The 27,105-nt window shown below is 53.9% G+C and overlaps 1 protein-coding gene across 2 annotated transcripts in view; it reads left to right on the top strand.

The window, feature by feature from the left end:
* Window positions 1-27,105, top strand: part of ESYT3 (extended synaptotagmin 3) — a 64,054-nt gene that overhangs the window by 22,459 nt on the left and 14,490 nt on the right. For both annotated transcript variants that reach the window (XM_060099618.1, XM_060099619.1), the window contains exons 2-16: window positions 10,378-10,419; window positions 11,792-11,926; window positions 15,337-15,413; window positions 16,992-17,058; window positions 17,680-17,769; window positions 18,252-18,307; window positions 19,733-19,853; window positions 21,772-21,942; window positions 22,628-22,710; window positions 24,495-24,543; window positions 24,789-24,878; window positions 25,299-25,361; window positions 25,465-25,527; window positions 26,301-26,369; window positions 26,880-26,966. In XM_060099618.1, the coding sequence (XP_059955601.1) occupies window positions 10,378-10,419; window positions 11,792-11,926; window positions 15,337-15,413; window positions 16,992-17,058; window positions 17,680-17,769; window positions 18,252-18,307; window positions 19,733-19,853; window positions 21,772-21,942; window positions 22,628-22,710; window positions 24,495-24,543; window positions 24,789-24,878; window positions 25,299-25,361; window positions 25,465-25,527; window positions 26,301-26,369; window positions 26,880-26,966 (1,263 nt within the window). The remainder of the gene's footprint in view (window positions 1-10,377; window positions 10,420-11,791; window positions 11,927-15,336; window positions 15,414-16,991; window positions 17,059-17,679; window positions 17,770-18,251; window positions 18,308-19,732; window positions 19,854-21,771; window positions 21,943-22,627; window positions 22,711-24,494; window positions 24,544-24,788; window positions 24,879-25,298; window positions 25,362-25,464; window positions 25,528-26,300; window positions 26,370-26,879; window positions 26,967-27,105) is intronic.

Genomic DNA, 27,105 nt, shown 5'->3' with positions numbered 1-27,105 from the left:
CCAAATGTAAAATAGAGAGCTAGTGGGAAGCAGCTGGATAGCACAGGGAGATCAGTTTGGTGCTTTGTGACCACCTAGTGGGGTGGGATAGGGAGAGTGGGAGGGAGACGCAAGAGGGAGGAGATATGGGGATGTATGTATATGTATAGCTGATTCACTTTGTTATACAGCAGAAACTAACACACCATTGTAAAGCAATTATACTCCAATAAGGATGTTAAAAAAAATATTGCCTTAGTGAGAGTGTGGAGAGAAATTATATGCCTATCTCACTTGCTATAAAAGAAATTCCAGACAGATTTTAAATGCGAAAGCTAAAACACAAAACCAGTAGATAAAAACATAGAATAACTTTGAGAATTTGGAGTAGGGAAAGGTCCAGATTATAATGGGAGAACAGACTCATTTGTCTTCATGGAAATGAGGAAGCACTGGGTGTGAGCAGTTGCTCCATGAATGTCAGCCTGTCTCATTTCCTTCCCTGGTCCAGAACTTACTCAGGGGCAGTCACAAAGAAGGTGGCCCGGCTCTTGTGTTGGCTCCCTGGGGAGGGATGACATGGCTGAGATTCGGACCCAGGGAGGCCCTACAGGTGCCTAAGGCAGAATAAGCTGTCTTTTTTTTTTTTAACAAATTTAATCAGTTATGAATATACATATGTTCCCATATCCCCTCCCTTTTGCGTCTCCCTCCCCTCCTCCCTATCCCACCCCTCCAGGCGGTCACAAAGCACCGGGCTGATCTCCCTGTGCTATGCGGCTGCTTCCCACTAGCTATCTACCTTACATTTGGTAGTGTATATATGTCCATGCCACTCTTTCGCTTTGTCACAGCTTACCCTTCCCCCTCCCCATATCCTCAAGTCCATTCTCTAGTAGATCTGTGTCTTTATTCCTGTCTTACCCCTATGTTCTTCATGACAGTTTTTTTCTTAAATTCCATATATATGTGTCAGCATACAGTATTTGTCTTTCTCTTTCTGACTTACTTCACTCTGTATGACAGACTCTAGGTCCATCCACCTCATGACAAATAGCTCAATTTCGTTTCTTTTTATGGCTGAATAATATTCCATTGTATATATGTGCCACATCTTCTTTATCCATTCATCCGATGATGGACACTTAGGTTGTTTCCATCTCTGGGCTATTGTAAATAGGGCTGCTATGAACATTTTGGTACATGACTCTTTTTGAATTATGGTTTTCTCAGGGTATATGCCCAGTAGTGGGATTGCTGGGTCATATGGTAGTTCTATTTGTAGTTTTTTTTTTTTTTTTCTTTTTTTTTTTTTTTTTGCGGTATGTGGGCCTCTCACTGTTGTGGCCTCTCCCGTTGCGGAGCACAGGCTCCGGATGCGCAGGCCCAGCGGCCATGGCTCACGGGCCCAGCCGCTCCGCGGCATATGGGATCCTCCCAGACCGGGGCACGAACCCGTATCCCCTGCATCGGCAGGCGGACTCTTAACCACTGCGCCACCAGGGAGGCCCCTATTTGTAGTTTTTTAAGGAACCTCCATACCGTTCTCCATAGTGGCTGTACCAATTCACATTCCCACCAGCAGTGCAAGAGTGTTCCCTTTTTTCCACACCCTCTCCAGCATTTATTGTTTCTAGATTTTTGGATGATGGCCATTCTGACTGGTGTGAGATATTATCTCATTGTAGTTTTGATTTGCATTTCTCTAATGAGTAAAGATGTTGAGCATCCTTTCATGTGTTTGTTGGCAGTCTGTATATCTTCTGTGGAGAAATGTCTATTTAGGTCTTCTGCCCATTTTTGGATTGGGTTGTTTGTTTTTTTGTTATTGAGCTGCATGAGCTGCTTATAAATTTTGGAGATTAATCCTTTGTCAGTTGCTTCATTTGCAAATATTTTCTCCCATTCTGAGGGTTGTCTTTTGGTCTTGTTTATGGTTTCCTTTGCTTTGCAAAAGCTTTGAAGTTTCATTAGGTCCCATGTGTTTATTTTTGTCTTTATTTCCATTACTCTAGGAGTTGGGTCAAAAAGGATCTTGCTGTGATTTATGTCATAGAGTGTTCTGCCTATGTTTTCCTCTAAGAGTTTGATAGTGTCTGGCCTTACGTTTAGGTCTTTAATCCATTTTGAGCTTATTTTTGTGTATGGTGTTAGGGAGTGATCTAATCTCATACTTTTACATGTCCCTGTCCAGTTTTCCCAGCACCACTTATTGAAGAGACTGTCCTTTCTCCACAGTACATTCCTGCCTCCTTTATCAAAGATAAGGTGACCATATGTGCGTGGATTTATCTCTGGGCTTTCTATCCTGTTCCATTGATCTATCTTTCTGTTTTTGTGCCAGTACCACACTGTCTTGATTATTGTAGCTTTGTAGTATAGTCTGAAGTCAGGGAGCCTGATTCCTCCAGCTCCAATTTTCGTTCTCAAGATTGCTTTGGCTATTTGGGGTCTTTTGTGTTTCCATACAAATTGTGAAATTTTTTGTTCTAGTTCTGTGAAAAATGCCAGTGGTAGTTTGATAGGGATTGCATTGAATCTGTAGATTGCTTTGGGTAGTAGAGTCATTTTCACAATGTTGATTCTTCCAATCCAAGAACATGGTACATCTCTCCATCTATTTGTATCATCTTTAATTTCTTTCATCAGTGTCTTATAATTTTCTGCATACAGGTCTTTTGTCTCCTTAGGTAGATTTATTCCTAAATATTTTATTTTTGTTGCAATGGTAAATGGGAGTGTTCCCTTGATTTCACTTTCAGATTTTTCATCATTAGTATATAGGAATGCCAGAGATTTCTGTGCATTAATTTTGTATCCTGCTAGTATACCAAATTCATTGATTAGCTCTAGTAGTTTTCTGGTAGCATCTTTAGGATTCTCTATGTATAGTATCATGTCATCTGCAAACAGTGACAGCTTTACTTCTTCTTTTCCGATTTGGATTCCTTTTATTTCCTTTTCTTCTCTGATTGCTGTGGCTAAAACTTCCAAAACTATGTTGAATAAGAGTGGTGAGAGTGGGCAACCTTGTCTTGTTCCTGATCTTAGTGGAAATGGTTTCAGTTTTTCACCATTGAGGATGATGCTGGCTGTGGGTTTGTCATATGTGGCCTTTATTATGTTGAGGAAAATTCCCTCTATGCCTACTTTCTGCAGGGCTTTTATCATAAATGGGAGTTGAATTTTGTCAAAAGCTTTCTCTGCATCTATTGAGATGATCATATGTTTTTTATCCTTCACTTTGTTAATATGGTGTATCACATTGATTGATTTGTGTATACTGAAGAATCCTTGCATTCCTGGGATAAACCCCACTTGATCATGGTGTATGGTCCTTTTAATATGCTGTTGGATTCTGTTTGCTAGTATTTTGTTGAGGATTTTTGCATCTGTGTTCGTCAGTGATATTGGTCTGTAGTTTTCATTTTTGTGACATCTTTGTCTTGTTTTGGTATCAGGGTGATGGTGGCCTCATAGAATGAGTTTGGGAGTGTTCCTCCCTTTGTTATATTTTGGAAGAGTTTGAGAAGGATAGGTGTTAGCTCTTCTCTAAATGTTTGATAGAATTTGCCTGTGAAGCCATCTGGTCCTGGGCTTTTGTTTGTTGGAAGATTTTTTTATCACAGTTTCAATTTCAGTGCTTGTGATTGGTCTATTCATATTTTCTATTTCTTCCTGATTCAGTCTTGGCAGGTTGTGCATTTCTAAGAATTTGTCCATTTCTTCCAGGTTGTCCATTTTATTGGCATAGAGTTGCTTGTAATAATCTCTCATGATCTTTTGTATTTCTGCAGTGTCAGTTGTTACTTCTCCTTTTTCATTTCTAATTCTATGGATTTGAGTCTTCTCCCTTTTTTTCTTGATGAGTCTGGCTAATGGTTTATCAATTTTGTTTATCTTCTCAAAGAACCAGCTTTTAGTTTTATTGATCTTTGCTATCATTTCCTTCATTTCTTTTTCATTTATTTCCGATCTGATTTTTATGATTTCTTTCCTTCTGCTAACTTTGGGATGTTTTTGTCCTTCTTTCTCTAATTGCTTTAGGTGCAAGGTTAGGTTGTTTATTCGAGATGTTTCCTGTTTCTTAAGGTAGGATTGTATTGCTATAAACTTCCCTCTTAGAACTGCTTTTGCTGCATCCCATAGGTTTTGGGTCGTCGTGTCTCCATTGTCATTTGTTTCTAGGTACTTTTTAATTTCCTCTTTGATTTCTTCAGTGGTCACTTCGTTATTAAGTAGTGCATTGTTTAGCCTCCATGCGTTTGTATTTTTTACAGATCTTTTCCTGTAATTGGTATCTAGTCTCATAGCATTGTGGTCAGAAAAGATACTTGATACAATTTCAATTTTCTTAAATTTACCAAGGCTTGATTTGTGACCCAAGATATGATCTATCCTGGAGAATGTTCCATGAGCACTTGAGAAAAATGTGTATTCTGTTGTTTTTGGATGGAATGTCCTATAAATATCAATTAAGTCCATCTTGTTTAATGTATCATTTAAAGCTTGTGTTTCCTTATTTATTTTCATTTTGGATGGTCTGTCCATTGGTGAAAGTGGGGTGTTAAAGTCCCCTGCTATGATTGTGTTACTGTCGATTTCTCCTTTTATGGCTGTTAGTATTTGCCTTATGTATTGAGGTGCTCCTATGTTGGGTGCATAAATATTTACAATTGTTATATCTTCTTCTTGGATCGATCCCTTGATCATTATGTAGTGTCCTTCTTTGTCTCTTCTCATAGTCTTTATTTTAAAGTCTATTTTGTCTGATATGAGAATTGCTACTCCAGCTTTCTTTTGGTTTCTATTTGCATGGAATATCTTTTTCCATCCCCTTACTTTCAGTCTGTATGTGTCTCTAGGTCTGAAGTGGGTCTCTTGTAGACAGCATATATATGGGTCTTGTTTTTGTATCCATTCAGCCAATCTGTGTCTTTTGGTGGGAGCATTTAGTCCATTTACATTTAAGGTAATTATTGATATGTATGTTCCTATTCCCATTTTCTTAATTGTTTTGGGTTCGTTATTGTAGTTCTTTTCCTTCTGTTGTGTTTCTTGCCTAGAGAAGTTCCTTTAGCATTTGTTGTAAAGCTGGTTTGGTGGTGCTGAACTCTCTCAGCTTTTGCTTGTCTGTAAAGGTTTTAATTTCTCCATCCAATCTGAATGAGATCCTTGCTGGGTAGAGTAATCTTGGTTGCAGGTTTTTCTCCTTCATCACTTTAATTATGTCCTGCCACTCCCTTCTGGCTTGTAGAGTTTCTGCTGAGAGATCAGCTGTTATCCTGATGGGGATTCCCTTGTGTGTTATTTGTTGTTTTTGCCTTGCTGCTTTTAATAGGATTTCTTTGTGTTTAATTTTTTTTTTTTTTTTTTTTTTTTTTTTTGCGGTATGCGGGCCTCTCACTGTTGTGGCCTCCCCCGTTGCGGAGCACAGGCTCCGGACGCGCAGGCTCCGGACGCGCAGGCTCAGCGGCCATGGCTCACGGGCCCAGCCGCTCTGCGGCATATGGGATCCTCCCAGACCGGGGCACGAACCCGTATCCCCTGCATCGGCAGGCGGACTCTCAACCACTTGCGCCACCAGGGAGGCCCTGTGTTTAATTTTTGACAGTTTGATTAATACGTGTCTTGGCGTATTTCTCCTTGGATTTATTCTGTATGGGACTCTCTGTGCCTCCTGGACTTGATTAACTATTTCCTTTCCCATATTAGGGAAGTTTTCAACTATAATCTCTTCAAATATTTTCTCAGTCCCTTTCTTTTTCTCTTCTTCTTCTGGAACCCCTATAATTCAAATGTTGCTGCGTTTAATGTTGTCCCAGAGGTCTCTGAGACTGTCCTCTGTTCTTTTCATTCTTTTTTCTTTATTTTGCTCTGCAGCAGTTATTTCCACTATTTTATCTTCCACCTCACTTATCCGTTCTTCTGCCTCAGTTATTCTGCTATTGATCCCATCTAGAGTATTTTTCATTTCATTTATTGTGTTTTTAATTGATGCTTGATTCATCTTTAGTTCTTCTAGGTCCTTGTTAACTGTTTCTTGCATTTTGTCTATTCTATTTCCAAGATTTTGGATCTTGGAAATAGAATCTTGGATCATCTTTACTATCATTATTCTGAATTCTTTTTCAGGTAGACTGCCTATTACCTCTTCATTTGTTAGGTCTGGTGGGTTTTTATCTTGCTCCTTCACCTGCTGTGTGTTTTTCTGTCTTCTCATTTTGCTTATGTTACTGTGTTTGGGGTCTCCTTTTTGCAGGCTGCCGGTTCGTAGTTCCCGTTGTTTTTGGTGTCTGTCCCTAGTCGCTAAGGTTGGTTTAGTGGGTTGTGTAGGCTTCCTGGTGGAGGGGACTAGTGCCTGTGTTCTGGTTGATGAGGCTGGATCTTGTCTTTCTGGTGGGCAGGCCCACGTCTGGTGGTGTGTTTTGGGGTGTCTGCGAACTTACTATGATTTTAGGCAGCCTCTCTGCTAATGGGTGGCGTTGTGTTCCTGTCTTGCTAGTTGTTTGGCATAGGGTGTCCAGCACTGTAGCTTGCTGGTCGTTGAGTGAAGCTGGGTGCTGGTGTTGAGATGGAGATCTCTGGGAGATTTTCGCCGTTTGATATTATGTGGAGCTGGGAGGTCTCTTGTGGACCCGTGTCCTGAAGTTGGCTCTCCCACCTCAGAGGCACAGCACTGACTCCTGGCTCCTCAATTTGGGATGATTTGTTGTCTATTCATGTATTCCACAGATGCAGGGTGCATCAAGTTGATTGTGGAGCTTTAATCCACTGCTTCTGAGGCTGCTGGGAGAGGTTTCCCTTTCTCTTCTTTGTCTCACAGCTCCCGGGTCTCAGCTTTGGATTTGGCCCCGCCTCTGCGTGTAGGTCGCCGGAGGGCGTCTGTTCTTCGCTCAGACAGGACAGGGTTAGAGGAGCAGCCTCTTCGGGGACTCTGGCTCACTCAGGCCGGGCGGGAGGGAGGGGCACGGAGTGCGGGGCGAGCCTGCAGCGGCAGAGGTCGGCGTGACGTTGCACCAGCCCGAGGCGCGCCGTGCGTTCTCCCAGGGAAGCCGCCCCTGGATCCCGGGACCCCGGCAGTGGCAGGCTGCACAGGCTCCCGGAAGGGCGGTGTGGACAGTGACCTGCGCTCGCACACAGGCTTCTTGGCGGCGGCAGCGGCAGCCCCAGCGTCCCACGCCCGTCACTGGGCTCCGCGCTTTCAGCCGCGACTCGCGCCCGTCTCTGGAGCTCCTTTACGCGGTGCTCTTAATCCCCTCTCCTCGCGCACCAGGAAACCAAGAGGGAAGAAAAAGTCTCCTGCCTCTTCGGCAGCTCCAGAGTTTTCCCGGACTCCCTGCCGGCTAGCTGTGGCACATTAGCCCCCTTCAGGGTGAGTTCTCGCCGCCAGCCCCAGTCCTCTCTCTGCGCTCTGACCGAAGCCCGAGCCTCAGCTTCCAGCGCTGCGCGCCCCGGCGGGCGAGCAGACAAGCCTCTCGGGCTGGTGAGTGCCGCTCGGCACCGATCCTGTGTGTGGGGATCTCTCCGCTTTGCCCTTCCCAGGTACGTGGGGAGTTTCTTGCCTTTTGGGAGGTCTGAGGTCTTCTGCCAGCGTTCAGTAGGTGTTCTGTAGGGGTGGTTCCACGTGTAGCTATCAGAATAAGCTGTCTTGATGGTCTCTTATTTTCTTTGTCTGAATCGCTGCTCTGGTCAGGGGTTCAGACTCACTCTCTGGGGGACTCTCTTAGACAGGAGCCTCAAATACAGGCATGGGTGGCCAGGAGAGACCATGACAACGTCCTCAGAGTGGGCCCTGGGCAATCCATTGCTGTCCTCGATGTCAGGGTGAGTGTGGGTCACTCCAATGCAGGGCTGAGCAGGTCATTGGTACCTCACATCAACCCTGACTGAACTTCAAGATCACGCCAGGAACTTGTTAAAAATAAATCGGAAGGCCCCGCCCAGGTACACCCTGATTCAGTAGGCATGAGGCGGTGCAGGAATCTTCGTCTGACTAGATACCAAGTGTGGGCAAAGGTTGGACCCACCAAGCTGGATCACCTTTCCAGGGTTCAGCAGATCAGAGCTTCTCAGCTTCCAGGGGTGAGAATCACCTGGACGGGGGTGCAGGACGTTGGAAGGGGTATGCACATAGGGTGTGCGGGGACGGGATGGGAAGTGCAGTGTTAGGACAGCAGGAAGGGTGTGAGGGGCCCAGCCAGTAGGCTTGGGCACAAGAGGAGCGGAGGCCCCAGTGATAGCCCCACTGTACCCGAACTCCCCCCTTTGTGGCGGCCCCCCTCCCCCTGCCTTGGTGCTGATCCTGTACTGGAATAGCCTGTTAATTGCATGCTTCCTTCACCAGCCTGAGAGCTCCTTGAGGACAAGAACCTTGCATTCATTCATTCATACATTCATTCATTCCACAAATAGTTATTAAGACATTCATACACCAGGGACGGGCGCTAACAGGAAGCACGGCTGAGTCAGCCCACCGGAGCTTGTGGTCTGGTAAGGAGGCAGGTGGAAGGCCAAGCGGCTCTAATAAGGTGTGTTGAAAGCTGTGATGGAGAAGCAGCAACACATACTAGGGACACCTAGCCCCAGCTTGAGCGATCTGGAAAGGCTGCCTGGAAGAACGGAAGTCTAAGAGGGTGGTGAATGGAGCAATCCACGGGGAAGCAGGGGGTCTTTTCAGACCCACGTGCAGGAGTTTTTACTTCAGTGCTGGGCAGTGAGTGTAATAGGGAGAACTGGAAGGGTCTCACCCTACACTTGGCTGGAACCCAGCTTGGGACCTGACCCAGGGCCGCTGCAGGGCATGTGTGGTGAACTGGCCGGGCTGGCCCTGGCTCCTGGCCCCCTGCTCCCCCGACGATTCCCTTCTGTTCCTGGGCTGGGCTGACTCCCCTTCTGGCAACCAGGCAGTATTTTTCTGGCAGCACCTGGGAATGTTAGACGCTTCTCCAAGTTGGTATGGGCCACTGCCCAGAGGTGGGGAAACTGAGGCTGGAAGAACGGCGTGATGTCCCAGGAGTCTCAGAAGCACTGAGCTCCTCTGAACTGTCAAGCTTGTTAAAAACTGCTCCTGAGAGAAGGAAATCTCTCTCCGTCTCCTCCTGGGCGAGTGGCCTAGGCCTAGGTCTGCGTTTGGGCCCCCGGGGCATCCCCGGGACTAGCTCAGGGCCTGGCCCTTGGCAGGGCTGCACCAGGTGTGTGAACTGCATGGACGCGTTTACTCAGCCCCTGGACAGTGCGCCTTCCGAGCCCCCAGGTGGGAAGGACAGGCCCTTTCTCCACCGTCGGGGGTCCCAGGCCCACCGTGAGTCTGATCCGGAGTTGGCCTCGTCCTCCGGGGACTTGCGGCAGGGTGACAGTGACGGCCGTCCCGTCCGTTCTATCGACCGTGTTCTGCGCCAGGCACCCGTACACTGTTACTCTGTCCGTCCCAGAAGACCCTGGTGCTGGTGCGGGGGCGGCCCTCGTGGGGGGTGGCGAGTGCACTCAGTAGACATATTCCGAGACTGAGACTTGGGGGGAGGGGGTTCAGCACCCTCAGAATCAGGTTAGGCGACAGGATTGTCAATTCCCCTCAGGGACCTCCCCCCACCCCACCCAAGGGATGTGGCAGGACTCACCCAGCAGGCCCTGGAGGGAGCTGTGCTGTGACCATAGGATCTGGCCCAGGGGCCTCCCTGCCGGGGACGGGGTGGGTTTGGGGAGGGGGCCCCGAGAGCCGAGAAGGGGCACGTCCACTCCCCAGTTGCCCCTGGAAACAACACGGTGCCCTTTTTGGCCTTTTATATTGGCACCAGTTACCTCTGGAGTCAGCACAATCACAGTATATTAAGTGAAAAAAAGCAGCCTGCAAAAAAGCACTGTGACCTCAACTTCTGTGAAAACTACACGTACTTGTTTCTGGAAAAGACTGGAAGGAAACACATCAACCTGGTAATGACAGTTATCACTGGGCGGCATTCTCTCATAAAATAGTTTCCCTTTCGTTTAGCTGTATTTTCTAATTTTTCCTACAGGGGCTATGATTACTTGTGTCATTAAAGGGAATAAGGGGGACAGAATCTGCAAGAAGCAAACTCGGGTGTCACCCTGGGGAAGGTCCAGGTTGGGGTTCTGCACTTCCACTGGGAAGGTGGGCTAGGGGCGAGGGGAGGGTGGACGGTCGCCGCAGAACTGCCCCTCTGTGCCTCCTGAGCCAGGAGCTGGCGGCCAAGGTCAGGTCAGTGTCAGGCCGCACGTGGGCGCCTTCGGCCTGGTTGCCCCCCGCCTGGCCGCGGGCCGGCTTCCAGTTTCCAGGGTAGGTCAGTGCAGCTCTGTGCTTGGGGGTGGGAACGCGCCTGGTCCCGCAGGGCAGGCAGGTCTCACGTCTAACTTCCCCTCGGGGCTTCTGTTCCCTAGATGCACTTCCCGGACGTGGAGCGGGTCGAGTGGGCCAACAAGGTAAGGCCAGGGCGGGCCTGGGGGCACCGGCCTCACTCCAGGCTTCGTCCTCCCCTGCAGCCCTGGCTGAGTCACCCGAAGCCTGGACGGGGCGGGCAGCACGTGGACAAGGCGGTCCTGGCGGGAGCCCTGCCCGGGGAGGAGCGGAGCTGGCCCTTGGTCGCTGGGGTGGGGCCTTCTGCCTGTCGCTTGCTCTTCCCATCCTCCGGGTTCTTCTCATCACCCATGACTCTCTTTTCTAAAAAGAAAATATTTTCATTGTGAAATTAATGCATGGCCACAGCAGAAAACTTAAGAGTACGGAGAAGCACAGAGCACAGGGCAGGCCTCCAGTGGTCCACCAGGCCGAGACCAGCGCATCCTGGGGAGAGGAAGGCAGTGCTTCGGGATTTGACAGCAGCTCCTAATCACCGAAGCACCCTGGTGATGAGGGAACCGGGGTTCCGCCTGGTCCCCAGCCCGGATCTAGCAGCATTGGCTGTGCCACCTCGAGCAGGTCGCCTGGTGTCTCAGAGCGGGTCCCCTCCTTTGCGTGATGGGAGTAATGATGGTCCCTGCCTCACGGGGCTGTCCTGAGTCTTAATGCGGTACTTCAAACACCACAATGCCTGGCTCCTCGAGGCCGGAGAGGGGTAGGGGCGTTGAACCCTGAAACCGCACTTCCTCTAGGCTGCTCTGATTAGGATTTGTAAAGGGGGAGCTGCATCTTTAAACTAAGGCCCAAGTCCCAGAGGTGGAAGAGGCCTTTGCCCCAAACAGAACATATGGGCTGCTCTCCCCCCAACTCCACATCCCCTCCCCGCTCCTTGCCCCTCTCTGCTCACCATCTTCTGCCACCAGGTTCCATCTCTCCACCACCTTCCCTCTCCCCAGGTCCTACCCTTGGTTCCCAGCACTGTGAGTCATCCTGCTGCAGAGATCAGCTACAGGCAGCCTTTCCCGATTGCTAGGAAAAAAATTACATCCACAGGAAAGAATTTAAATTTCTCTTCTGTGGCTTTTTTTTCTTTCTTTCTTTTCTTTTCTTCTTAAACCTCTGGCACCTGCTACTTCTTGTTTAATACCACAGTGTTGTTCAGGTAGCTTATGTTTTAGCACAGAACTACAGGGCCTCATCATATTAAGTTTAGTGAGTGACTATTTCATGGTGGGCTGCAAAATGGCAGCAAATCTTGGGATCTAACTGTAAGAGTGAGAACCACGGCTGTAGTTATCTGATGTCTGATGGACAGATGGACGGATAGGTGGGTAGACGGGATGAGGGTCAGGCAGGCAGATGGGTGCTGCAGCATAAGGGCCACCCCTGGGCAGCCACGGGTCTGGGGCAGGGGGCACAGACCTGACCACCAAAGGCCCCTTCCTGTCCTCCCAGATCACCTCCCAGATCTGGCCCTACCTAAGCATGATCATGGAAAACAAGTTCCGGGAGAAACTCGAGCCCAAGATCCGGGAGAAGAATGCGCACCTGAGGACCTTCACCTTCACCAAGCTCTACTTCGGGCAGAAGGTCAGTGCTGTCTTGAGCAGGGCAGCCGGACCTACGGTGCAGGCTCTTCCCCAGCCCCTGCCAGGGGTCACTCCCAGGGGGCCCATTCCCCTCCTGCACTTCCCAGCCTCTCGGCCTCAGGATAAACCCCTCAGCCCCTCGTCCCATCACCACCACCTGTACAGGTTCTGGGGAAGCCTGGCTCAGGGAAAAGGAAAAGGAGAGGTGGGCAATACTTCCACTCTTCTTAAGCAAAATTTGGAGAACGTGCCATGGGGTGGTGGAAGCCAGCCTGACACAAAGACGTACGAGTCACGCTTCCTAACCTCAGCATCAGCTGGGGAGAACTCACCATCGTGGAGTGGAATCCTCAGTGCCTCAAAGCAGTGACCAATTCTCTACCGATTGGTTGATGCTGGCTATCCGTGTTAGAAGCCCAGGCTAGTTCTGTGAAGATACTTGGTGACCCAGGGTAAGAGTGTGTGTATTGAACACACCTAATGTCATGTCCCTATTCTAGGCTGCATTTCCTATTCCAGCCTCTTGCCCCACTCTTTCTGCCCCCCAGTGCCCCACTGATGTAGAAGTCTTATTTTGATCATCAGAAAATGCATACCCCAGGCAGAGCCGCTGTGAGCTCCATCTCCCCGTAAATCAGAGGCACTGGCATCTGGTCAGCTCCAGGAGCAGCAGATGTAGCGGGCAGGCCAGCCTGATGAGCGCTGTCGGCCAGCCCCAGGGTGGGTGCCCCGCCAGCCTCCCGAGGGGGGGCGGATCAGGCTTACCTGAGCCCTGGAGGTTCTGGCTGAAGCCACTCAGACTCTGCCAGGACTCGCTTGTCCCAGCATCTGTTGGCTCATTTGTTCTTTCCCTGTTTCACTCACGTATGACTTCCTGAGCACGGCCGTGTGCAAGGCACTGTAGACAGAGATGGTGTGGCTGTGCCCCTGCCTTCAGGAAGGTCCCTGTCCTGTCGTGGAGACAGACGTATAAGCTGGGGGGTGACGGACACCGACATGGCAGTGCACGCACGACGTGGAGGAACGCGTGGCTTCAGCAGTGTCGGGGCGTGGGAGTGTGGTAGTCAGGGAGGACTTCTGGGAGGGGTGATGTCTGAGTCGGCGTTTGAAGAACTCAGCAGGCAAAGAGTCAGGAAGCTTGCGGACCGCTGTGTTCATAGCAGAGCCTGCCCAGCCAGGCTGCTTGTGGGGTGGTGATGCCTGTGGGACAGCGGGCCCTTGCTGGTGGCGGAAGCAGGCAGGCCTAGTGATGTCAGAGAGACCGCAGTGAGCGGTCCTGAAGCGAGATCTTAGTTCCCTGCTCAGGAATTGGACCTGGGGAGCCTGGATGAAAACCAGGAATCCTAACCGCTAGACCACCACCGGGGGCTAGAGGCTAGAAGCAAAGTGGCCCTGACTCTTGCCCCCATTTGAAAGCAAGAATGTTTCAAGGAGGCAAAAACTGTAAAAACAGGTACAGAGTTTATTATCAGAGACACAGCACAACATGTGAGAGAGCACACGGAGAAATTGTTTGTTTAAGGCAGAATCAAGGCAGAAATACACACCCAGAGAAAGGGGGTGGGCATCCTCCCTAATGAGGAGGAGTGCCGTAAAGAGGCGGTTAGATCGTCTTATGTAGGGCAGTTCTTCCGGGTCTTTGTTTACCCTTGGCCAGTGTTCTCATTTCTTTTCCCACATCTGACTGGTCCTAGGACCCTCCCCAAGATGCGTGCGCCACTTTTTGCTAAGATGGATCCCACCGCAAAGGACTGTGGGTGCATGTCCACACTTATTATAGGGGGGCGCCCCCTCCCTTTTTGACACCCAAGGAGCCTTCCTGCGCATGTGCAGACAGAGAAGTTTTCCTTGACCTCAGGACGGTCATCTTATCTCTTTACTTCAGCAGAGCTCAGCTCTTGCCACCAACTTTGTCCTTGGAGTGTCTGGGGAAAAACAAAGCTTCAGATTTACTCCGCTTGACAAACACTAGCTGTCCAGCCAGGGGCCCATCCATCTCCCATCTCACTAGGAGTGGCTGATCCTGAGAGATGATTTTCACCCTGTCACGAAAACCTGGCGGGGGCGGGGGGACCTGCAAGGTGACCAGATGCCCCAGCCCTGCAGGGGAAATAGCTGGCTCCTGGTCCTGGCATTCAAAGCCCTTCATGTCCTGGCTCCTCCCACCCCTCTTAACTCTCCCATCCCCCTCCTTTCCACTTCGGGGGTAGGCGGGGGCCTCACAGAGGACTTCCTCACGTGACCTTCCTGGGCTTGGCCAGGCTCAGTGCGCTCACTGCACCCACTCCCTTCACGCCAATGAGTGTTTCCTGCTTCCTCTGATTCCCACATCCATGCCCAACTCTGCTCACTGCTGTGATGACCTTGGGCCAGTGACTTAACCTCTCTGAGCTCCAGTTTCCTCTTCTGTAAAAGGAAAGGGCTCACTTCTAAGGGTGGTTGTGAAGCGTGACTAACAGGCCTGGCGTCAGGGCCACTCTGCGTGGGTGGGTGAGCGGTGCTCCACGTGGGGCACCTGACCAGCCTGGTGCCCCGCGCTCACTGTGAGCCCTGAGCCAGGGCCACCCTGCCTGGCACAGAGGAGATGCTCACAGTGGTTAGCCCTCCTCTCTGTGGCGAGGCCTCCAGGTAGGCAGCCTTCTCCAGGGCTGGTCTCTGCAGATGGGGGTCTTGGGGCTGGTTGAGCTTCCACGGGTGCCTGCAAACCAGCCCCCAGCCCAGGAGCAGACTTCAGGCTGGGGCAGGTCGGTGACAGGCCCCTTCCTCCTCCCGAGGCTTCTGCTGCTTTCGCTGGGTCTTCTACATCAAGCCAGGTGCTGTGTGGCCTGAAGCTTCTACAATTCTAGGGGCCCTCTTAAAAAAAAAGAATTTTAAAAAGTGTAAAACCAGCACAAAAATGAATGTTGAATAAATATGAGAACGTATGAGAAAATAAATCACAACAAGTTGTACTTTTTAAAAAGCTGACATATCACACGTATCACAAACTCTGGGAAAAGTTACATGATCATTTAAATGAACTGTTCAAGATATCCCTGTAATACTTTTGTTCCCACAGTTTTGGCTCCATACTCTTTGATAACCTTTGCATGTGACAATGCATTTGTAAGCATCACTTTCCATGGAGAGAATAGAAGGATAATAGAATCTTTCCTCTAGTGTGGTCGACTGAATTTTTTTCTCCAACATTTTATTATGAAAAACTTTTGTTTGTTTGGAGAGGGAGGTATCAGGGTGCCAAGGATGGGCAGGGACTGCAGGGTGGATTTCTGCTTTCATGCCTCATCCCGGGAGTGCAGTGGTCACGTTGGTTGTTGTGGACGAAGCCCAGCTCTGGGCAGGGAGCCCCCCGCCCCCCGCCCCCCTGCCTGCAAGACCCCTGCCGACCCAGTCCTCTGGCATCTCTTCCAGTGCCCCAGGATCAACGGCGTCAAGGTGCATACTAACCAGTGCAACCGGAGACAGGTGGTCCTGGACCTGCAGATCTGGTGAGCCCTCGTGCCCCTGGGGCCAGGTGTGGAGGGCGGGGGAACACTGTGGGAACAGCCAGGTTGAAGCTGGAGTCTCAGGGAAACACTCATTTGGGGCGTGAAAGCCCCTCACAGCACATTTGCCCCTTCAGCCCCCTGGGCTGGAGCACAAGGTCCCTGCTGGGACGGGGAGGAGTGGCAGGAGAACGGGTGGTCCCAGGGGAGCCACTACTGTCTGAGCCCTCGGCCCAGTCCTGGCTTCTCCCAGAGACCGGGCACCAGGCGTGTTTTGGGTACCAAGGCCTGGGCAACAGAGCTTTCTTGGAGGCCAGGTCACCTGGAGGGTCAGACCAGCCGTCTCAGAGAGGATGTAGCAAGAGAAAGCAAGTGTGACAAGAAAATGTGGGGACTTGTGATGCAACCCAGGGAGCTCCGAGCACAGGCTGTGAAAGGCCAGCAGGAGAACTGGGCTCTGTGGTACCTCAGAAAAACTAAAGGATGCAAAGACACACAGGTGACTTGTTCAGTGGGTCGGGCAGGGGCACCCCTTTTGAATGAGGTTTGTAATAGGCTGGAGTCAGAGAGAATGGAGATTCAATCCAGGAAGTGTTCCTGGTGGTGGTGGGATTTGAACTGTGCTTAAAGGACCAAGGATCAACTCCTGAGGTTCCAGAAGGTTGCCATTCATTTCCAGTGCCTCTGTATTTCCTGTCCATAGCCCAGAGGCTGGCTCTGAGAACACCTTGGCAAGACAGGAGGCAACTCCAGAACACCCATCACTGTATGGGGGTTGGTCTCAAGTGTGTTGGGATGCTAATGGCAATTGGGCCCTCCCGGCCCCAAGGCTCTGCCACAAGATCCTTGTGTGAATAGCTGGGGCACGTCAAGGTCATCTAGCCCACACACCCAGCTTTCCAGTCATCTCAGGGAGCCCCTGGGGTCCCTGAGTTCCCCCTGCCCTTCCAGGGGACACTCAGCATTTCTGTGACGTCTGGCTCCTCTGCCTGTGCCCTGCAGATATTGGATGGCCACCCTCTCCCTCCGCATCTCCTTCAGTCTTTTGATGGGGTCTCTGCTCTCTACTTTCAAGGGCACCCATTCTGGGCTTCCTGTGCCCATCGCGTGGCAGGAGCTGCCAGCTGAACTCAGGCTTCTGAGAACTTGTTACTGTGCCCGCCTCACCACCCCCAGCACAGCCTGCATGAGTGGCGGATGGGGGCTGCGGGGCTGCTCTGTGTCCCTGGGGAGAGACGGGGCAGAGGTGTAGCAGTGTGTGCACCCAGAGCCCCTCCTCCGCATCTGCGGGGTGTCGTGGGGCGAAGTGGTGTCCAGAGGTCTCTGCCCTCGTGGCAGAGGTGGGGATGCACGTGGGACCCCTGGGTGCGGGGGCCCCAGGGGCTGCCTTGGGGGGTCTGGGCGGTGTCTGCGCAGAGCTGAGAAAAGCCGAAGCTGTCAAGGAGTCCACATCCAGGTGATGCAAGGCTCGGGCTTGGCCAGCTGGGCTTGGGCTGGGCTGCACTGGGCAAGCCTCCCAACCTGTCTTGAGTCATGGACCTGCCCCTACTCTCCGCCTTCCTTCTCCCTCCCCACTTTCAGCTACATCGGGGACTGTGAGATCAGTGTGGCGCTGCAAAAGATACAGGCTGGTGTGAACGGGATCCAGGTGGGTGGAGCCCGGCGTGACTGCCGCTCGGTTGGGGGTCAGGGCAGGGGAAGCGGGCTTATGCTGGAGGGGGCTGGAGCGGGGGTGTTGACACCGAGCACAGAGGCTGGTACCAGTCAAGGGACTCCAGGCCTGAGGTCGCAGGGCCAGGCAGTGGTGGCTGGGCTTCACCACCCCGCGGCTCAGGACAGCCCCCCGCCTGCCTCTGCTCATCAAATCCCCCTGCCAGAGGGGCTCCGACTGCCCTGGGAAGTGAGAGGCTCTCTTTATGAAGCGATGCGGAGCCGGTGCTGAGAAACTGAGGCGGATGGAGGAGGTAGAGCTGTTCTATGGTATGAGTAGAGGCGCTGAGCTGGAGCTGGACAGCACTCCTGGGTCCCGGCCACGGTCAAGGCTGCAGCCCCCCGGCAGCAAGGCAGTGGGGGGCAGTGGGGGCCAGCTTGTGGCCCTTGGGAGCCGGCAAAGGGGTGGCAGCTGCACCCTGGCTTCTTTTCCCCGAGTGTGGTCCCTGCTGTGATGGCAGGTGGCCCTGACATCTGGGGATGGCTCGGGCATGCGTGAGCAGAGCAGGTGCGGGAAGGAGGGTGGCTGAGGTCCCCCCCGGCCCTCTGTGCCATCCAGCTGCAGGGCACGCTGCGGCTCATCCTGGAGCCCCTCCTGGTGGACAAGCCCTTCGTGGGAGCTGTGACCATGTTATTCCTTCAGAAGCCGGTGAGTCCCCAGGACGAGGCGGGCCGGCCGCTCCCTGTGGGCCGGCGCTCGCCCACTGGGCCCAGGTACTGGGTTTGAGCCCAAGAACAGATGCTGCCGAAGCCCAGCTGGACCCCCATCTCACGTGCTCCCTAAGGCAGCCTGAGGGGCTCAACTCTGCTCTTCCCGAGTCCGGGAAACAGCCTGGAGAAGTGGCTGAGGTCACAGAGAGGAGGCTGTAACTCAGAGCCCTCGGATGCCAGGCTGGCCTGTGGCCGTGCCCTCGGGCCGCTCCTGTGGTCCCGGCAGAAGCAGCCTGCCTGACAGCCCTGGTCCTGAGCAGCACTGGGAGGCGCCCTCACCCGCCTCGCCCCCCGCAGAGGGCGCCCCCCCCCCAAGTCGGCTGAATTCTCCGTGGGGGCGGGGGCGGGGCCCTTGGCAGCGGGTCCTCAGCCTGGGCTTCCGGTTCCTTCCAGCCTAACGGCCTCCTCCTGCCCCTGCAGCACCTGCAGATCAACTGGACAGGCCTGACCAACCTGCTGGACGTGCCAGGAATCAAGTAAGTGCCTGTGTGAACCGCCAGGCAGGCCCGAGGTGGGGCCCTCCCGGCCGTGCAGCCAGTGACGGGAGCCACACCGTGGCTGTGCCCTCCCTCTGTCTGCACAAGGAGAGGGGTGGGCAGCTGCTCCCTCCAGAGGGATAGCGTGGGTGTGTTTGGAGTGACGCCATCAGGTGAGATGTCCTAGAGGAGGCCGCGTGGGCTAATGAGGGGCGAGCGCAGGCTCTGGAACCAGGCCAGCCAGGCCAGGCTCCTGGCCCCCCTCAGCCACTGTGTGCCTTTGGACAAGTTACTTCACCTCTCTGGGCTCTTCCTCAGTAAATGGGGAGCCTGGTTCCTCTGTCCTGAGGCCCCTGGGAGAACAGTCAGGTATGTGCGGTGCTGGCACAGTGGGTGTGGATACACACGAGTGTCCTCCTCGTCCACATGCACTCCCTCCCCGACCCAAGTGTGTGTGAGAAGCCCAAGTGGCTCCCACCCGGACACAGACACTGGCATGGGACGGGGCAGCTGTCACAGCAGAGGCCAGTGAGGAGGAGCTGGTCTGGGCAACCCACCTTCCTGGGGCCGGTGTGGTGCTGCGCTCAGAGCCTCAGGCCCCTGAGACGAGCAGAGAAGGGCTCCAGCCCCGTGTGGACACACCTCCCAGGAGGGAGGGACAGTGGACCATCCAGGGTAGCCCCTGGCTGGCTCGCCAGGCCCAGCAGCTGTCCCCGCCTGCGGGGAGGACCACTCACTCCCTCACTGGGGATATTCCCACTGATCTTCGCCCCCTGGGCGCAGAGAATCCAGTCATGCGTTCTTTCACTTAGAAGATATTTCCTGAGCACCTACTGCGTGCCGGCCCTGTTCTGGGCACTGCCCCTGTCTCCCTCTACTGGCGAGATGGAGTCAGGCAATAAAGAAGGAGGATTTCAAGGTGATGTCAGAGAGTAGAAGGGCTACAACAGTGGACACGTACCTGGCATTTACTGGGCACTGAGCACTGTTCTCGGCACTTCACACGTATTAACTCATCCTCGTAACAACCCCAGGAAGTAGGCATAATTAGCCCCATTTTAGAGATGAGGAAACTAAGGTCTGGAGAGAGCAGCAACTTTCCAAGGTCACACAGCTTATGGGTGACGGAGCCAAGATTCTAACCCAGGATCCATGTCCTCGCTCTTGGCTACCATGCTGTGATGCCTCAGAGAACAAAGCAGGATTGGGGTGGGGGGCCCAGGGGCGGTCAAAATGTGCACCCTACATCCCCCCCTGACCCCCCATCCAGGCAGGCTGGGGTCAGGGCTGCTCCGTCCCGAGATGGGCCCACCTGCCCCCAGGCTGTGCTCCTGGTTCCAGCTCCAGGGATGGGCGGGCGGGCGGGCAGGCGGCCTAGGGGAGGTGGTGCCACCCTCCACAGCTGTGCGTGCCCACTGTCCCCAGTGACGTGTCAGACAGCCTGCTGGAGGACCTCATCGCTGCCCACATGGTGCTGCCCAACCGTGTGACTGTGCCCGTGAAGAAAGGGCTGGACCTGACTGCCCTGCGCTTCCCTCTGCCCCGCGTGAGTACCTGCGCGGGCCGCTAGGGCACTGGGCCCAGAGCACAGGGACAGACGGGCCAGGGAGACGCACCCTCGGAGGGCGATGCTCATGTCCGCCCTGGGAGGGCCTGGCATCCTATTTTATGGGGCGAAGACTGAGTCTCAGGGAGGTTGAATGACTTGCCCAAAGTCACCCGTCTTGGGAGGGAAAAAGCCCAGGGAGCATTCCTTCCTGGATCCTGGTCCCCCCATGTGGCCTGTGTTGGGGACTGTGGGCAGTCACGCTCGCTCCCGGGAAACTCCAGGAGCCTTCAGGGACAGGAGGCTCCCATTCCATCCTTTGGTGGCAGGAAGAAGGCTTCCGTCTTCTGGGAAGGAGCCAGGACGGGGGGCTTCCTTGGGTGCTCAGCGCCACCGCCCCCGCCCGCCCTGGGAGCTCAGGGGGCCCCTGAGGAGGGGGCCAGCCCTCAGGGCTGTCCTCAGGAGGACAGCCACATGGCCTCCCTGCAGAAGGTGCCCTGGCCGTGGGGCTGGGAGTCAGGGCCTCAGGAGAGGGGAAAGTGCCTATTTTTACCATCAGAGCCAGGTGTGAGGCATCAGGCCACGCAGGGGTGACGCGTGGCCCTTACCCCACACTGTGCGTTTAGCAGTCTTAGCACAGCACCGTCACCTACATCATAGCTACTGCAGACATTGTCCTTAGGGCATATCCCACTAGAGATGTACTGTCGAGTGGCTACAATTTAAACTCACTTGGAATAGTTCCTCTCTGTGTGTCTGTGACAACTGGCCGTGAATATTTACATTAATTTGTTTCCTTCCATTTTCTGTTTCTAGAGTTTAATTTTTACCTTAACTTGCTTTCACAATCATGTAAAATATTTGCACACTTCTAAAGGCCAGTGTGAAAAACAAATTGTGCTTTAAGGAGTCTAGCTTCTACCACCTAGTCCCTCCTCCTCCAGTATTTTTCATTATTTGTTTTCTAATATGAGCACATACACGCGTGATGGCTGTGGGTACGCATCTGATTCCACGCATAGTCCCCCTTTCTTGGATGGACGGCAGCGGGCCACAGCTCTCCTCACCTTGCTGCTATGCACGTGTCATGAGGGTCACCCTATGACAGTGTGGTACGTGGTACTCCACCACGTGAATGTACCGCATCTGTTCAACCAGTTCTCTACTGATGGATGGCTGAGCTGTGTCTGGGCTTCTGTTATTTCCAATAGTGCTGTCGTGAAGAGCCTTGTCCATATCTTTTCATATGTTTGCCAGTATGTCTTTAGGATAGATTTCTAGACGTGGGATTGCTGGGTCAAAGGGCAAATGCATATGTATTTACTGATATTTAAAAGAAATAGTTCTAGGCCAGAGGCCTACTGGCCCCCTGGACTGTGTTTTTCCTGGTTCTTCTGCTCTGTTCTGACTTGAGACATAGCCTAGGATGTTGGGAGTGGGGTGACTCAGTGCTGGGGCCTTTACGAGCCCAGGGACCCACTGCCAGCAGCAGGCAGCGACCACAGGGGTGTGTACACCTGGGTAGTGGGAGGAAATGACAGCGGGCCTCAGTCTACGTGTAAGCTAGAGAGGGGCTGGAACGCCGGAGGAAAGCCGCTTGGGTGGCGTGTCAGTTGGCACAGGACGAGGAAGTGGCCGCAGTGGAATGAGCCCTTCACAGGGCAGGCTGGAGGTACGGAGGGGCGGGAGGGCCGGGAATGTGGCCGGGCATCGTGGTGCAGTGGACAGAGCCCTGGGCCCTGCCGTCCCTTGCTGCGTGGCCCTGGCCGAGAGGTTGTCACCTCTGGCTTCTGTCTCCCTGTCCAGACATGGGGAGGGTAAGGTGGGGCTAGGGTGATAGCTGATGGCTTGGGCTCTGATGTCGGGGACTTGAGGGTCCTAGAAACAGCTGTGAGGCCCGGGCTGGGGCATTTTCCAGGGAGTGATCAGAGCCCACTTGCTGGAGGCAGAAAAGCTGGCCCAGAAGGACAACTTCCTAGGACTCGGAGGCAAGTCAGACCCCTATGCCAAGGTGAGCATCGGCCTGCAGCACTTCCGGAGCAGGACCATCTATAAGAACCTGAACCCCACCTGGAACGAGGTGTTTGAGGTGAGGGTCTCCTCAGCGGCTCCCAGCTGCTCTCCATGCCCTCCAGGGCTCCACTCTGGGTGGTCCTGTCCCAAACAGGGAGGGCCCTACCTTCACGATCCTCACACACCCACGGGCAACACTGGGCCACAGGCGTGGCCCTTGGGGACAGGCTTCCAGAGGTGGGCCGCTCTGGCCCCTGATGGAGGGCCAGCCTATTGACAGATTCCTATGTCCCTTCCCAACCACAGCCGGCTTTGTTGGAAGTTTTCAAATCAAATCACAGAACCTCAGGGCTCTGGCCCGGTCCTCTCAGCCCTCCCTCCCAGAGCCAGACACCAGGAGCCTGACGTTCTGCCTTAAGTTCAGCCACAGTCCTTATCGTGTGAAGCGCAGGCCCACAGCCTGTGAGTGTTGCAGTTGGGAAGCGGCAAGCCCCGGGCAGAAAACACAGCAGCCAGCATCCCGAGCACCCACCCTGCCCACAGGCGTGCACAAGCTGCCTCTAATCCTCCGCACCCACAGGAGAGGGCATCACTCCCTCTTACAGGTGGGGTTCTCCAGGCACTGAGAAGGGCAGGAACCTGCCCGGGGCTCCGAGCTGGCAGGCGGCGGAGCTGGCCCTTGGCTCGCCTGGGGTCATGCTTGAGGTCTGCTGCGTCAGCCGCTGTGGCCTGCAGGTCAAGTCACCTCTCTCTCCTTCCAGTTCATAGTGTATGAAGTCCCTGGGCAGGACCTGGTGGTGGACCTGTACGATGAGGATCCTGACAAGGATGACTTCTTGGGCAGGTGAGGAGGAGGGCCAAGCTGGGCCTGGGGGCGCAGGGCTCTAGGCCTTGAGGCCCAGGTACCCCTGCTTCCAGCGCCCAGGGCCCTGCAACCCTCGCTGCACTCTGACGTGGTGACGTCAGTACCAGGCAACCAGTCCCATCGTTCTGCACCGCTGCCGCAAACCTCCCCCCAGCTGCCTCCCGAGTGCCCAGCCCTGAGCGCCAGCCCTCTAGGGTACAGGGAGGGCCCCGACGTTCGTGTACCGTGGGCTCTGCTTTCTGTGCTCCTCATAATGCACCCAGAGTCCCCGTTTGGAGCAGTGGGCAGGCCCAAGGCTGGCACGGATGGCCGGGCCCCCGGTACCCAGGAACCATCTGCTCACCCTGAGCTGGGGTCATGCTTGAGGTCCGCTGCATCAGCCGCTGTGGCCTGCAGGTCAAGTCACCTCTCTCTCCTTCCAGTTCAGAGGAGCACAGAGCCTCAGGGCTGAGAGAGGACTGAAATGACCGGCGTGGGGCTGGCTATCAAAACTCTAAATTTACACGTGTTTTGGTCCAGCCATCCCAATTCCAGGAATCTCCTATAAGAGCATTATACCTGAAATGTTTATTGCAGACCTATCTGTGGTGACAAACCAAAAAAGCTGGAAACGTGAATGTCCAGAGTCAGAGGATATTGCCTGAACGTTTCAACAAATTTGTCACTGCCAAACTACAGAATAGCCCGCAGCTTTAAAAAGTGATGAGTAGGATCTATGTATGTTGACCTCGAGGATATTCATTTCTATCTAGGGAAGTAGGGGAAGCAGTTGGGAGTGACCTGAGCAGTTGATACATCTTTCCAGGGAGGATGGACGTGTACGAGTGTTCGCATGTGCTCGTGCGGACGCTACACCGCTGCTCATCTCAGAGGCTGGGGTTAGGAGGGAGCAGAAAAGAGCATTTTACCCACATCCTCTTACTCCTAAAGTTTTTAGCTTGTTTCCGTGAACAGGTGATTTTAAAAAATAGAAACAAAACAAAACGGGAGGGGAACAATCTGACCACCGAGAAATAGCTCACCACCACGTTCCTTATCGTTTTTAATTTCTCATCTTAATGAGAGGAGTTGTGATTTTTGTAATGTTGCAGGTTAGAAGTGTGTCTTGTGGTTTGTGGTTTAGGTAACTGATTTCAAGTGTGTTTTGAGCTCAAGCACATTTCTAACAGTTACATGGAATTAATTTCCCCTCTGGCTCTCAGGACCCTCCAGGTGGGCTCGGGGCGGGCAAGGCGGGCGGCGCGCCGTGAACGTGTTACAGCCTCTCACACACAGGCCAACTATTCGTAGCCCCGGGAGGGCATCTGGGCCAGTTTTGGAGAGGGAGGGGCATTTCTGGTTATTACAGTGACTGCGGGAGGTGCTGCCACTGGCATTTAGAGGCCACACGACAGGGAGGCTAAACTCCTGCACTGCACGGGCAGCTCTGCACAGCGAAGGCTCATCCCAGCCCGAACACCAATAGCACCCTCCTTGGGCAATCCAGAGCCAGGGTGTCCAGCAGTGTCTGCTTAGTCCCCTCTGGGGTCAGGGCCGCCTGCCCGCCCGGGCAGCATGCCCAGTGGGAGCAGCCCCGATGGTTAGACAGTCCTTCCTTTGCCTGAGCTCAAAGTGGTCTCCCATTCATTCTTGGGATGAGTGAGGGCCTCTGTCTTGAGGGTCCCACTCAGATATTTCAAAATAGGTTTCCGGGTGGGCCTCCACGCCCGCCGCTTGTCGCTGCCTCCGGGCTGGGCTGACCTCCCGCTCCCTGTGTATTCCAGCCTGCGGATCTCCCTCGGGGACGTCGTGACCGACAGAGTGGTGGACGAGGTAGGGTTGGTGCCTGCAACCCCCCCCTCGCGGACAGCATCGTTTCCATCCCAGAGTGTAGTACTTCTGCTCTTCCATAACCGCCTCTCCTAGTCCAGAGCCTACCCTGTCTGCGCTGGTTCGCCTCTTCCCTGAAGCCCCTATTAGGGCCCTACTGGGTCCCAGAACTGAGCTGCCTGAAGAGAGTCAGCAGCGTCCCACTGGCCCTTTCCCCAAGCTCTCCTCCCCTCCCCCTCCCCCTGCAGTGGTTTGCCCTGAAAGACACAACGAGCGGGCAGCTGCACCTGAGGCTGGAGTGGCTTTCACTGATCACAGACCCGGAAGCTGTGACGGAGGTGAGTGCGGGCTGTCGTGGAGGGGGGAGCTCGTGGCAGGTCTGGTCCCTGTGAGAGCTGTGCGGGGAGGCAGGGAGGGAGCTAGCGAGCTGAAGCCACACAGCTCGCCCCCAGAGTCCTCCAGCCCCACCTTCTGGGGAGCACGTCCCTCAGCCCTCATCTCCACACAGGGCGGATGGGATCCTTAAAAGCTCTGTTAGTGCCCATCAGCCCAGTTCATAGGGAAGTCCACCGGTTCTGACTTGAGTCTGTCATGCTGCAGTTGTATTTTCAGCCTCAGCAAAGAGCTAGGTTGTGAGGGAAGGTATGGCCAGTCTGGAGGGCAAGGGCTGGCTCTTCAGGCATGAAGAGGCTTCTCCTAAACCAGTCTGTGTCTCCTGATGCTGGGGGCACCTAGTGAGGGTCTGTGTCTGCTTGTAGGACCATGGTAGTTTTTCCACTGCCATTCTCATGGTCTTCTTGGAGAGCGCCTGCAACCTGCCGGTGAGTGGTGACACAGCCAGAGTGTCACACACACCCTGCCGTGTGCCCGCCACTTGCAAATGTCCACGTGTTGCTCATTCACCCTGTTCTTCTCGTGCTGCAGAGAAACCCTTTCGACTACGTAAATGGTGAATATCAAGCCAAAAGGCTCTCCAGATGTGCCAAGGTAAGTGTGGGTGTGAAAGCAAGTCACACAGCTCCTTTTCCCCAGAGTAACCACAGCCCCGCGTGTGCTGGGCGGCGCCGTGCACACACAGCTGGGGCCAATAAGCGCCGCCGTTCACTGAGCCTGCAGCGAGCCTGGCACCGGGCTTGGCAGCTCATCCCCACATCTGCTATGCCTGAGTCCCACGGTGGCCGTGCATCCATTTTATTGCCATTTTAAAAATAGGACCCGGGGCCTCCCTGGTGGCGCAGTGGTTGAGAGTCCGCCTGCCGATGCAGGGGATACGGGTTCGTGCCCCGGTCTGGGAGGATCCCATATGCCGCGGAGCGGCTGGGCCCGTGAGCCATGGCCGCTGGGCCTGCGCGTCCGGAGCCTGTGCTCCGCAACGGGGGAGGCCACAACAGTGAGAGGCCCGCGTACCGAAAAAAAAAAAAAAAATAGGACCCGGAAAGCTAAGTGCTTGTGCCACACGGCTAAGGGGGAGCCGGGACTCAACTGCACCCTGTCTGTCTCCACAGCTCGAGGGAACAAGGGCCTGTGCCCAGCCAGGCCTCCCATCTTTAACTCGGAAGCTACCCCTGGGGTCAACCCCGTCTAGGTGCTGGCACAGTGATGGCAGCCCGGGGCTCCTGGGAGCACCAGGGGAGCCTTCTCTCAAAGGGAAGTGGTTGGGTGGCCTCAGGTCCCACCGATGCTCCTGAGGGTTGAGAGGCAGGGTCTCCAGTTGGCACTGGCGGGTGCCACCTCCACTTTGTGGATTTGTCCCCTCACAGAATAAAGTCAGCAGAGACCCTTCTTCCTATGTCAAGCTGTCTGTAGGCAAGAAGACACACGTGAGCAAGGTAAGGCAGCTTGGCGTGTAGCCGAGGACTAAGGAAAATGGGCGGGTGCCCCAACACTTCAGGGAGAGAAGCAAAAGGGAATTCGCTCACACTGAATGCCTAGTAGGTGCTGGCACACGAGAGGCACTTTATATGACTCTTGTCTTCAAAATAACCTCACAAGATAGTTTCACGGTTCAAGAATCTGGAGGCCAGAGATCAGTGACTCGCCTAAGGGCTAGAAAGCAGAAGAACCAGGGTTCGAGCTTCGGCATGGCTCTACGCCTGTGTCCTTTCCCCCACCCCCAGCAGCAGAAGTCCCCCTGGAAGTGAGCTCTAATGCTGGTAGGATTCAGCCCCGTGAGACTTCCTGGCAAATGCTCCTTGCCTTGGAGTCTGACGGCCCTGCCCGAGTGCCTCCCACGAGAAGGCTCCCAATGGCACCAAGGGGCCAGGATGAGAGCAGAGGGTGCTGGTATCCTGCTCTGCCCAACTTGACCCTTCAGTGATCTCTCCCTCTCCTGTCCCCAGACCTGTCCCCACAGCAAGGACCCTGTGTGGAGCCAGGTGTTCTCCTTCTTTGTGTACAACGTGGCCGCTGAACAGCTGCATCTGAAGGTTTGCTTGAAGTTGGGCTCTTGGAACACAGCTAAGAGGTGTCTTAAGTTAGGAGGGGTAGGGGACTTGAGCAGGCTCCCCCTGCAGTAAAGTCAGGAGAGGATACTAAGGGCCCACGTCTTCGTGAGCCTGGTGACCA

This window comes from Mesoplodon densirostris, chromosome 5, assembly GCF_025265405.1.
Source record: "Mesoplodon densirostris isolate mMesDen1 chromosome 5, mMesDen1 primary haplotype, whole genome shotgun sequence".
Classification (NCBI taxonomy): domain Eukaryota; kingdom Metazoa; phylum Chordata; class Mammalia; order Artiodactyla; family Ziphiidae; genus Mesoplodon; species Mesoplodon densirostris.
Note: the sequence above shows the minus strand (reverse complement) of the source record. Positions and strands in the feature narration are given on the sequence as shown.